The sequence below is a fragment of the Monodelphis domestica genome, chromosome 2 (genome assembly GCF_027887165.1).
Source record: "Monodelphis domestica isolate mMonDom1 chromosome 2, mMonDom1.pri, whole genome shotgun sequence".
In the NCBI taxonomy this organism is placed as follows: Eukaryota; Metazoa; Chordata; class Mammalia; order Didelphimorphia; family Didelphidae; genus Monodelphis; species Monodelphis domestica.
In genome coordinates, this window is record NC_077228.1 from 405,237,013 (window position 1) to 405,250,123 (window position 13,111).

Genomic DNA, 13,111 nt, shown 5'->3' on the forward strand with positions numbered 1-13,111 from the left:
TCCTCTAGGCAGTTAGTGCTCTAATATTTTGCATTTAAGTTAATGGAAAGAATTCTATCTTTGGTTCTCACACTGATGAAATCATACATCCTTGACATATTGGTGTTTCTCTATCTTTTGATTTTAATGGACAAGGAAAAGTTCTTTCTAATGGATTGGTCCCCTGTTGCATCAGAGAGAAGAATGTACTTCCTCCTCCACAATCTGTGCACCCTCTCAAACTCCAAGTCCATCCTTCTCCTCAAAATTCCTAAATAGGAAGGATAGAAAGGATTTAGATTGGAAACAGGAGTTATTGCTTCTTCAGACTTTTTGGAACAAGATAAAGTTGAATGAGAAGGATTTTTTAACAGGAGAGAAGAAAGATCACAGGATAATATATTTAGAACCATGAGGGACAATGAAAGGCATCTTGTCCAATACTATCATATATGAGGAAATTGAAGTCCAGATTGAGTAGAAAGTAGCAGAATGAGAATTTGAGCCTAGGTGTACTGATTTGAGATTGAGTTTTCTTTCAATTAAGTTGATAATTATCTTTTGACAAAGATATAACATGCAAATTTTATTCATAAGAATATAAATCTCATTATGTATTATGATTAATATTTGAAAATATCAGTTATGACCTGCTTGTTAAATGTGTTAGGAATATGCTTATTTTGACCCTGTATCTTCTTTCCCTTAACTTTCTTTTAGTTCTTCTCCATTTGAACAGAGAATTTTGGACGTGTTGCATTGGCTTGACCTACCTCATTCTGAAAGGTAACAGCTAACATCATATACAAAGAAGAAAATTCCACATATAATATAACTACATGGGGTATCAAATTAGATATAAATAAACCATGGACCACACTCAGGTCCTGACATGGGTCAGGTTCTCCTTGCTGCTTCCCAAATCCAATTTACTGTGTTAGGTTAGCATCTATTCAAAGCCATCTGTGTTCTCCATCCAATGAATTTTTATGGCAGATGAATCCAAATCACATTCATTTTAAACAGCATGCATTTAACAAAAATGAAATAGTAAGGTAAGTAACAAATAAAAGTCCCCCAGATCCCAATGGGCATAGAATTTCAATCCTGGGAAAAGAGACATCCTTGGTCAATTTTTGCTCCTAAGGTTAAGTCTTAGCAAGGAGAACACTTCTCATTGCTCTACTGGCTGGGCTTCATTCCTATTCAACTCAAGTTGTGGCTTTCCCTTCGACCTGCTGTGGTCATTAACTTGTAGTTGGATTTTGGGGGGGGTTGTTTTTTTTTTTTAATGTCTTTTTTCTGCCACCCAGGGGAATGGTCTTCCTTAAGGGGGGAGAGTATTATCGTTTCTTTACTGAGACCTATTAGGCCAAAGCAGAGCACTTTAAATTCTAAGGAATCACAATCAAACTCAGGGGACATGGCAATCTAATCTACCTTTCTACCTATCTCAACTATCTTCCTTCAGGAGGAATTTTCTCTTTTCAACTCCCAATATTCCTTTGGCAGCTAGGCCCAGGATCATGCATTCTCTGGATCTTAAACACCCTCAAGGAAGTACTTAGCATTACCACCTCATTTAAACCTCATTTCTACAGTTATACCTGGGGTCACTGTTCTTTTTTTAAGAGCTGACATTTATCCTAATCTCATTTCATCTTATTAAATTCAAAACAAAGGTCTAGTCTTTCAGGATCTTTTAGGATCATGACTTTGCTATCTCATGTGCTACTTATCTCTATAGACTTTGCTTTTTGGCACTTAGAACTGGACACAATATTCTACTTGTTCAAAGAGGCATTTTTTTTTTAACCCTTACCTTCTGTCTTGGAATCAATACTGTATACTGGTTCCAAGACAGAAGAATGGTAAGGGCTAGGCAATGGGGGTCAAGGGACTTACCCAGGGTCACTCAGCTAGGAACTATCTGAGGTCAGATTTGAAACTAGGACCTCCTGTCTCTAGGCCTGGCTCTCAATCCACTGATCCACTCAGATGTCCCCCTCAAAGAGGTTTGTTTTTTTTTTTAATATTTCAAAATAACTTTAATAATCATTTTCTGACATTTTGTGATCCATGTTCTTCCCCCTGCCCCCCTCCAGGATGACGGGTAACAAATATGATATAGGCTTTGCATGTGTTACCATACAATACATATTTTCATGGTCATCATGTTATGAAAGAAAATGTATACTACTTGCACTGGACAAAAATTCATGGAGGAAATAAAATGAAAAAATGGTGTGCTTCAATCTGCATTCATACTCCATCAGTTCCTTCTTTGGTGGAGGATAGTTTTCTTGTTTTTTTTTTTTTGTCATGAATCTCTTGGAGTTGTCCTAGATGCATTGCTGATAATGGTTGTCATTATTGTTGTTACCATGTACAGTGTTTTTCAGGTTCTGTCTATATCACTTTGCATCACTTCATATGAGTCTTTCCAGGCTTTTTGTGAATATCTTGTTCCTCATTTCTTATAACACAATAGTATTCCATTATAATTATATACCACAACTTGTTCAGTCATTCCCCAATTGATGGGGACATTCCAGTTCTTGGCCACTACAAAAATTGCTGATATATATATATATATATATTATATATATGTATATATTTGTTATTGTTGTTGTTGTTTAAGTAGGTACTTTCCCCCATCTTTGATTTCTTTGAAATTGATAATCTCTTAATTGATCTTCAGATTATATGTCTCATCTCTTCATTCCATCTTCCATGAAGATGCCAAATTAATGTTTTTTTAATATAGGATTGACTATTTATATATTTAATTTTTATTATTATATATTAGTTATATATATTATATATAAATATTTTTATATATATATATATTCCTCTACTTAAGAAAATCCAATGACTCCCCCTTGTTTTGTGGTCAGGGCTGTGCCAGGCTCATAGCATCAAACACAGGCAGCAGGGAAGGAGCTGGAGAGGGAGCATAGAGTGGGCAGCCTGGTCAGAGTGTGGCGGAGACCCTCCATATTGCTCTAGCCTTCCAGGAGGTTTTTCTCAAAGAGGTTTTTTAAGAGCTAAGGGTGGTCTATTAAAAATTGACAGAACTAACTCCATTTTGTTCTATGTTCACCATTCACCACATTCACCATTTTGCTATATGTTTGTTTGTTTAGCTCATGATCAATTTATATCTGGATGGTTTCCTCCCAAGTTTTTACTCAAAGTCACAAATTGTTTTAATTGCAAAAAGAAAAAAAAAGACAGAGGACTTTGATAGCTCAAGGAAAGCTACTCCTTTATCTTATCTGACTGGGAGATATCTTCTTTCTAGAGGCAATGACTGCTAATTAAGGACACATTCCTTTGGAGCCAGGGATAAACAACTTTGTGACCAGCAGGCATTTTCCTTCTTTCCTTATAATATAAACGATATAAACTTTTTTTCCTTCTGTCTTAGAATTGATAACTAAGTATTGATTCTAAGTCAGGAGAGCAGTAAAGGCTAGGCAATTGGGGTTAAGTGATTTGTTCAGGGTAACATAGGAAATGTCTAAGGCTAGTTTTGAACTCAAGATCTCTCAGCTTGGTTCTCTCTATTCATGGAGCCACTTAGCTGCCCCTATGAACTAAGCTTTGACAGACAGATATATCCATCAGCTTCTGATGAAATGTCACATTAAGTGAAAAGCTTTAGTTTTGTCTCTAGGTCACTGACTATTAGCTGTACCTAGTCAATGGTCCACTGAACAATTTTTGTCACACAGATACTATTTTTGTCACACAGATACTGTCTGGTCAGTACAGAGTATGCAGAATTGTTCCTCACTTCCCAAGTCCTTGACATTACATCTCCCTTAATAAAATTCATTTTTAACATTAGTTTTTCTGGCTATCATGTTAAATTATTAACTCCCCTAAAATTATTTTTTTTTTGTTTTCAGATGAACTAGCTATTTAGCTAGTCCTACCCTAATTTGTCCTTGAAAAGTTGAATTTTTCAACTTACATATAAGGCATTTCATCTACTTAAAATGGCCTAAGTGTTTTTTAGGTTGTTGGTATATTTTTGGAGTCTTTCTCATTTGAATATATTCACTATTCTAGCACTATGTCATCTGCAAATTTGATATCGTGCCATCTATGTATTTGTCCAAGGTCATTAATCTACACTTTACAGTGTTGATTTTATTTCTGTTTTTAAAGCATTCTCCAGGTCTATAGTACCTTTCCTGTTCTCAATAGCCTTTCAAAGATTCCTGAAAATCACTCATCAATCATATCATCTAGCTCTTTTTCATTCTCCTGGGATGCTGTTCTTTATTGTCTGGTGATTTGATATCTTCAAGGGAAGCTAGATGCATTCTTATTTCCTTCATTTTTGAAGAGTTTTAACTCCATTATAACCATTTTTGTTTTTCTATTCTAGACCAAATATACCCTTTGACCAAAAAAAGTAGAAGCAAAATAAGAATATAATTGTTCTTTCTTTTCAGCATCTGTTATCTCATACAACCACCCCTTCTTTCACTTTGTCTTTTATCCCAGTATAATTTTAAAAAAAGTCTTATCCATTTCCTCCCCTTCTCTTCTGTTATACATATCCTACAAATTTCTGTATATCCTACAAATTTCCAAAATCCTGGAGTAAAATGTTGGGGGGGGGGAAGAGAGATAAGGGATAGAGTACCTGAAATTTATCAGCTTAGAATACATATAAATGAGCATGAAAGAAATGGATTCAGAGCTTGAAGGGACCTTATACATCATCTAGTTCAATCCCTTCATTTTATCAATGAGAAACTAAGAACTAGAGAAGTTAAATGGCTTACTCAAAGTCAGTTAAATATTAGAATGGAGACATGACCTTAGGACCTTCAACTCCAAATTCATGTCTACTTTCAAATAGGTAATGGTTGAAGGGAATGATGGGAAGCAAAGGGCCAGTGATGTGTAACATGGACAGAAATGAATGGAGACTGAATCACCTTGTTTTCTATGATTACCTTTTTAACATTGGGAGTGGATCTTGAAGCCCTATGTCCTTGGTGTTTAAAGAGGTTTTATCCTGATACTCAAATGGACAAAGGGCTGTATGCTGATAGGGGCAGATGCTTACAAGTACTTTTTTCAGGTCTGCCTGGCATTCTTCTATAAAACAACATTAAACAGAATTCTTCTTAGTAGATAGTAAAAAAAAAAATGTCTTGTCTCAATTTTATCTCCAGACCTGATTTTTATACCATATACATAGAAGAGCCGGATTCTGCTGGACATTCAGCTGGACCAGTCAGTGGTGATGTATGTTTATTCATTTTATTTTTAAAATGTTTAGTATTGGGTCAAAGAAAGGTAACATGTTATAGACAGGAAGATCTAGATCCAAATCTAATTAGCTATGTGACATCCAATAAGTCATTTAGTATCTCAGTGCTCTGATCAAATCTCTAAGAACACAGGTTGCAGAGAAAATATGCCTTGCATTGCAAGAGGGAATTTCTTTACCTGGGAGTTCTCTGAACTAATGACATTACATGTTGCCTATGGGATAATGCAAAAAATATAAACTGTAGGACTACACCATTTATCTCTGAGAAGTAGACATTTATGTTAAAAATTTATTAAAATAGTTAAATCCATAAAAATGGCATAGATTGGCAACTGTTCACCCTAGTTTATCTTAGTATCAGTGGCTGGTCACCACCAAATCTTATTAGTTTTGGAGCAAAAAGATGGCTTGTGGCAAACTAAGTGGTGCATAATTTCATTGCCTTACATCTAAGACATAATGTTTACTCTGTGTGCCAAGGGAGTTGGTATGTATATAATTTATATCTATGTATTTAGATATAGGTGTATATGTATATTTTTAAGTTGTTTCCATTTTGTTTGACTCTTTGTGACTATAAACATGACACACATCTTTAGGAATAAGGAATAGATTTATTATTTAATAGGTAAAGAGAATTACATTGTGAGGAAACTCCTATCAATGAAGTTTGTTGCCATTTGTACCATGTAAGTCTTAAAAAAAAGATTTGCCTAGATCACTGAACACTTAATTGCTTTAATCAGCATCACATAACCTATATGGATTAGAGACAGGATTTGAATTTCATCTATGCTTTGGGTACATTAACTTATTTCATCCTCATAAGAGATCTGTTAAGTAGAATGCCAATGTTTTATTCTTGTTTATAAAATCTTGTTTGTATTTTTTTTCATTACCATCATTTCAAAATACATTTCTCCTCACTCCCTTAGGGCAGTTGTCCATAGTATTACAAACTGGTATAAGGCTAATTTGAGTCATTCCTTTAACAAAATTAAAAAAAAAGAGAGAAAAATAATTCCTCAAAATTGCTAGATTTTCCCATCATACCTTACACTATATGCAATATTCCAAACCCACTGCCTCTGCAAACAAAAGAAGGAAGGCACATTTTCTCACCTCTTCTCTATAGGCCATCTTGGTAATTATATATTCTCATTTTTTAGATAAGGAAACTGAGGCTCAGAAAGGGTAAATGCTTTGGCCAAATTTATACAACTGCATATGTGGAACTGTGAACTCAAATCTGGCTTTCTGACTCAAAATTCATCTTCATTTTCTACTATATTACAAATGTTCCCAGAAAGGAAACACGCATAGTCTTATATATTGGGGTACTTAACTGTCAACAGTATTGTCTTTGAATTTGAACTGTGACGTTCACATTCCTGTAAGTGACCTTTTTGTTTTTCTGGCATGCTTTAAATGGTCTCATTTCTTTCAACATTTCAGAAGAAGTTTTATCTCTTGCCATCTGTATAAAAGACAAAGCAGGAAAAGTAGTAATATTAAGAAAGAAGAAGAGTAATATTATATAGCAGTGATTTCAAAGAAAATGTCTTATATACACCCTGAAAACATTTAATTTTTTTTCATGTTCTCACCGTTCAAGTTCATACACAGCTTTTTTGTTCCAGATCTCTCTCTAACTTTTTTCTCTTTAGGTAGTCTTAAATTTTCTAGCAGACATTTGGCAAAATAAAGTATAGTACATAAGGCTTGCTGTATTAAAATAGTCTTTCATCTTTTATAATCATCAGTCTTTTTCCTCTCCCCTCCCACTGGAGGAAAAAAAATATATATATATATAGGTTCATTTGACATTAGCTTTACCCTCTTGAATCACTGCCTTTTTTTGGGTAGAAGGGCTTCTGTAGCTCGATGAAATTATGAGCTATGTGGTGCAGTGTTACCCAAGATGTTCGGGTAATAGAAGAGGCACCTGACAAAAAGTGATCCACTGGAGGAGGAAGTGACAAACCACTCAGTATCTTTGCTAAGAAAACTTCATGGGCAGTATTAAATGACCTTTAATGAAAAAATAGGAATCCAATTTTGTCCTGGAGAAACAATGATTATGAAGAGAGGGATACTAAATACTGGGGACATAATTAGCATGAGACAAATTGGCCTTTGCCATAGGTACCCGAATTTGAATGGATGGTCTTTCCTTCTGGGAGAGTATCCTTCTTCCTTGGAGTGGCCACAGCTCTTGAGTCTCACTTTGTGATATTCAACTGCTTTGAGCTGGCCCATGATATAACTACTTTCCAGTCTGCTGTCTTCGGAATTCCACTATCAAGTCACCCCTTTCCCAGGTTCTACCTTTCCTCAAAACCTAGACATACTTTTTTCTTTAAATTTATTTAAAAAAAAAAACCTCTGACCTTTTGTCTTGGTATCAATTCTAAGACAAGAATATCCAGGGCAAAGGCAATTGGGGTTAAGTGACTTGTCTAGGGTCACATAGCTAGGAAGTATCTGAGATCGGATTTGAACTCAGGTCTGCCTGACTCCAGGCCTGGTACTCTATGCACTTTGCTACCTGTCCCCTTAAATATACTTTAAAACCCATGGACCTAGACTGTCTCCTTTTCTAGTGCAACTGTTCCTGTAGTCTCTCATTGTCGTTTTTCAGTTTTCTATTAGAATCCTTTCTCAATTGCCTTTACTGAGGTTAAAGAATATATTGCTGGTCCTAGGTTGGCTAAGCATTTAAAAATGCTTAAAAAATATTTGAGATAAAAATGAGGTTGATAATGTGTTTACTAACTACCTTAAAAAGTGATTGTTTATATAAGATCTAATTTATTGAAGAAAATGCTAACTTTGTCTTTGTTGTCCAGGTAGTTAAAGCCTTAGTGCGGGTTGATCAGATTTTTGGAATGTTAATGGATGGTCTAAAACAAAGGAATTTACACAACTGCGTCAACATCATTCTTCTGGCTGACCATGGTAAGTTTTCTTGCAGCAGTTTACTCATTAAGTGTTCCCTTTTGCAGTTCTTTACAAACTTACTTATTATCTAATCTTTGAGCATACAAAGTAACAATAATGACAAAGAATGCATCCTTACCCCAGCACTAGAACAATTTTTTAAACCTTACTTTCCATCTTAGAATTCATTCTAAGTACTGATTTCAAGGCATGTCATCTGCAAAATGTGATGTTTCTTCTTTACCTATATTTATTCTGTTTTTTTTTCTTGCCTTATTGCTAAAGCCAGAATTTCTAGTATTATATGAAATATAGGTGGTAATAAAGGACATCTAGGTTTTACCCTTGCTTCTGTTCAAAAGGATTTTAGTTATTATCCCCATTACATAAAATGATGACTCTTAAGTTTTAGATATATACAATTTATCTTATTAAAAAAAGGTCCATTTCAAATAGAAGTAGGTATCTTGTCAAAATTAAGCATTACTTACTTACTACTATTATTTGCCAGATATTGTCCTAGATGCTTGGGATAAAAGAATGGAAACAACATTCTTTCCCATCAAGAAGCTTACACATATGTACGCTTTTATTTTCCCTTTAGAAATTAAGAGAAGCCTTTTAAAGTTGCTTGTCTTTTTAATCTTGTTATTTTGTAAATATGTTCTGGTTTTGCTCACCTCATTCTGCATCAGTTCTTTCTCTGAAACCATGCTTACTTTATATACCATAATTTATTCCATCCTTACTTTATGTACCACAATTTGTTCCACTGTTCCTTAAGTGATGGACACTCCTTTAGTTTCCAGTTCTTTACCAGTACAAAGAGTTTTTATAAATATTTTCATATATATGAATTCTTTTTCTTTTTCTTTGATTTCTCTGGAGTATAGGCTTGTCTCAAAAAGTATGTACACTGCAGTGAATTTTGGATATTGTTCTAAAATACTTTATAGAATGGTTGAACCAGTTCATAAGTTCTCTTAGGGGAAAATAACACATTCATAGACAATATAGCATATATGCAAAATAACATGACTAACATTGTTAAAATTGATAAGAACTTGCCTAAATTCTATGTGTATATTTTTTTCAGGAATGGATCAGACATATTGTAGTCAGTTAGAATATATGACTGATTACTTTCCAGAAATAAACTTCTATATGTATGAAGGGCCTGCACCTCGTATCCGATCTCGAAATGTTCCACGTGACTATTTTACTTGTAAGTATGAATCCGTTTTTTAAATGACTATGTGAGTCAGGAGGATTGGATAATCAGCAATAAATTTTGAGAAGGTAACTCAGAGATCATCTGTTTTTATCTCCTATAAAGGACAATGTCAGTTTTTGACTTTGTTTTATCCTATACTTAATATAGTACCCAGCACAGAATAGATACTCATTCCTCTTTCATTCTACCATCTTTTTTAAAACTCTACTAGAAACAAAACTAAAATAGGTGCTTGTTAAATTACATGGAATGGAAATTTAGGGAAGGGTCACATGGAATCAAATAAGAATTTCCTATTTTAATGAACTTTGAGATGAAGATATTCCATAGCTTCTTGTGTTAGACTTTGCGGTTCAAGAAAAACTTATCCTACTCCATGCTGAGACCCTAAAAAATTTTGAATAAAATATTGACTCAAAAGTTAACCTTAAATGTTTAGTTAATTTTTACCTAGGCATAATCTCATCAATGAACATATGACTAAGTCCCTCTATGAATATTTCTTATTTTTAACAATTAGCAATTAAAAATAATAATGGATATCTAAAATAATACTTGATATTTTTTTCTCTTCTTTTTAATCAGTTGATTCTGAAGGAATTGTTCGAAATCTCAGTGTAAGTAATCATTATTTTCTTGGGTCCATTTGAAAATTTTTTTTACTTGGTGACTGGAGCCTGAATTGCTGGCAACTTACTTATTTTTGACATATTACTAAGCCAGAACCTCTCACTATATCCTTCATTCTCCCTACTAACACTTTTCTCCATATATTTGAATTTTTGTAAACTGGCAGCTTTCATCCCAGCAATTCTTTCATTTTGTTGAAGGAAACAGGAAGAAAGAATTTTTATGCAAAGATGGCATTTTTGCCACCATTGGTGACTTCCTACTTGGCTCTTCAGGTGTTTTAGTTTGTGCCCTTCAAAAAAAAAAGGGTCATTTGTATATTAATCCTCAAATCTCTTTTCAAACATGGCCACCTATTTCAGGCTCCCTTAGCTCAATGAAAACAAGGTGTCAGAGACTCTTATAGTTCCCAAGATGGCTCAGAAAAATCATATCATCCTCTATGAGTGACATCTGTTGACTATACTTGATTAACACACCTTGATTTGAAACTGAAATAAAAAACAAATATTGTAGGGGATAAAGTGCTGGCCTTTGGGGGAAGAGTTTATTGAAAGCCAGAAATATTTCATTTCTATACAAATGATATTAAACTCTTAATAGAAGTTAGTGTGAAATCTTGATATGTAGATCTGATTGTTAAAGCATTTTTTCATTGTATAGTTTATATCTGATTTAAAAATATGATTGTATACTTTTTAGCATTCATTGAATAGTTTATATCAGATTTAGAAATATGATTGCAATTGTTTGTATCATTCATGATATATTATATCAGATATAATATTTATCCTACATTCCAGTATTTATCTTCTTCACTCTGAATTCTCCTTTTTAATTTTAATTTTTTAAGAATTTACTTAAGGCCCCAATCACTTGATGTTACATTTGACAGGGATGAAGGTTGTAGAGTAGAGATAGAAGATGCTAAAACTGGTCAAATCTTTCACAAGCTAAGGGTGGAGTTCTTTAAAATATGATAGGAGATCTGGTATAGCCTATTTAGATGCTACAAGATCTAGGGCTGACTTTAGAAATTCAGAAAGATGTGTGATTCTCCTCCACTCCAACCCAACACACACATATACATAGTATCCTACCAGTAGAGATGCAGTTTTAGACTCAGAGCTTCAAAAGGAGATATTTAAGTGGTATAATGGATAGAGTCCTGATCTTGGAGTCAGGAAGATCTGAGTTCAAATTTAGACTCAGACATTTCCTAGAAGTATGACACTGGGCATGTCACTTAACTTGTTTGCCTCAGTTTCCTCAACTGTAAAATGGGAATAATGATAACACTTACCCTCCAGGTTTGTTGTGAGGATCAAATAGGATAATAATTATAAAGTGCTTAGAACAGTGCCTGGTATATAGTAAACACTGTATCTATTTTAGCAATTATTATTATTATTCTAGGGCTAGGTGGCTCAATGGATAGAGTGCCAAATCTGGAGTTAGGAAGATTCACCTTCATGATTTCAAATCTGGCATCAGATACTTACTAGCTGTGTAAGTCATTAAGCCCTGTGAAAGAAATGGTAAACCAATCTAATATCTTTGTCAAAAGAACCTTAAACAGGGTCACAAAGAATCAGACATGACTGGAATGTTTAAACAAGAATAATAGTATTTATATTATAATGCTATATATGATATAATTATAATAAAATAGTATATTTTAATAATATAATAATAATAATTATTATTATTAGAAGTAGTAGTAGTAATAGTAGTAGCAGCAGCAGCATAGGGGATAGAGCACTGGATTTGGACTCAAGAAGGTCCAAGTTTGAATTTGGCCTCAAAAACTTGCTAAGCTATGTGACCCTGGACAAATCCTTTAACCAATCTGTAAAATAGGATTAATAACAACCTTCATTATCATCAGAACACAATGGAGTGATATTTGTAAAGCTCTTTGAAAACCTTAAAAAGCTAAATAAATGCTAATTGTTGTTTTTATTATTATTATTGTTAAAATAGACATTCATGGCCAAAGCAGATCCATAGGAATGAGGTCTATGAGATATAAAGGGTTTAACTGAAAGATTATAGTGGAACTGGATTTTCCTTACTTATTCTGATTAAGCACAACTCTTCCTTTAGCCACATCATTTCCTGGAACAGCTCTGGCCTCCCCAGGATTTCAGTTTTCCTACTTCTGAGATTTTAGGTCTAGCCTTAGGACTATATTAGTGAGTCTAAGGGTGTTAAGGGAGTGCTGTAAACAAGGGGCACACCTCTCTATCTCCTTTCCTTCCTGATGAATGAGAGACTGTTTTGGGGGGGTATATAAATGAATATTTATCTGTTTTTGATTACATTTATACACATACACAATTTTGAGACCTACCAACTTTCTGTTATTAAAAAGTAGGGTTGGATTAAAGAATTAATAAGAAAATTTGACTAAAAAGGAAATAAAATTTAAGCTACTACTTAAAAACATTCATTATATTCTTTTTGTACATGTATGAGTTGTACTTAATGTTTGAAAAAATAGGTTTCCAGGTACAAGAAACTTTTCTCTAACATCTTAAGATAACTAAACTATCCTGTCAAAATGTTAATAAAATAATAATAGTAGATTTTTGGATGTGAAATGCAAGATATATCTTAGATATCTTGCACCCAGAAATCCATTTTCTTAAACATTAAGTATAAAAAGAACCTCATTTTACTAGAATATAAATGCCTACTAGATTGTATACCTAGGTATATAAATTGATTTTTAAGCTCCCTGAGGGCAGGGATTATTTGTTTTTGTTTTATTTTGGGATTCCAAGAGTCTCTTATAGAGCCTGCCACATAGTCAGTCTTTAGTAAGTTCATGTAGAATTGCAAAATGACCCACATATTTTATTTTGTTTGGTCATCCCAATAGCTCTTTACTGTGCAATCTGATGATGGCTTTTTTCCTATTTTGTTGTACAAGACTAAATTAACTTCATTCAAGTTAATTCTCAGGGAACAAAAGTGTCTGTCTCCTCTAGTCCTATCATCTCTCTGCTAAGAGATGATATACATGG

The 13,111-nt window shown here is 33.8% G+C and overlaps 1 protein-coding gene across 4 annotated transcripts in view; it reads left to right on the plus strand.

The window, feature by feature from the left end:
* The window catches only part of ENPP3 (ectonucleotide pyrophosphatase/phosphodiesterase 3), a 135,479-nt gene that overhangs the window by 58,067 nt on the left and 64,301 nt on the right, over nucleotides 1-13,111 (plus strand). For all 4 annotated transcript variants that reach the window (XM_016428904.2, XM_056818795.1, XM_007484570.3 and 1 more), the window contains exons 11-15: nucleotides 700-765; nucleotides 5,178-5,250; nucleotides 8,128-8,236; nucleotides 9,315-9,443; nucleotides 10,038-10,069. In XM_016428904.2, the coding sequence (XP_016284390.1) occupies nucleotides 700-765; nucleotides 5,178-5,250; nucleotides 8,128-8,236; nucleotides 9,315-9,443; nucleotides 10,038-10,069 (409 nt within the window). The remainder of the gene's footprint in view (nucleotides 1-699; nucleotides 766-5,177; nucleotides 5,251-8,127; nucleotides 8,237-9,314; nucleotides 9,444-10,037; nucleotides 10,070-13,111) is intronic.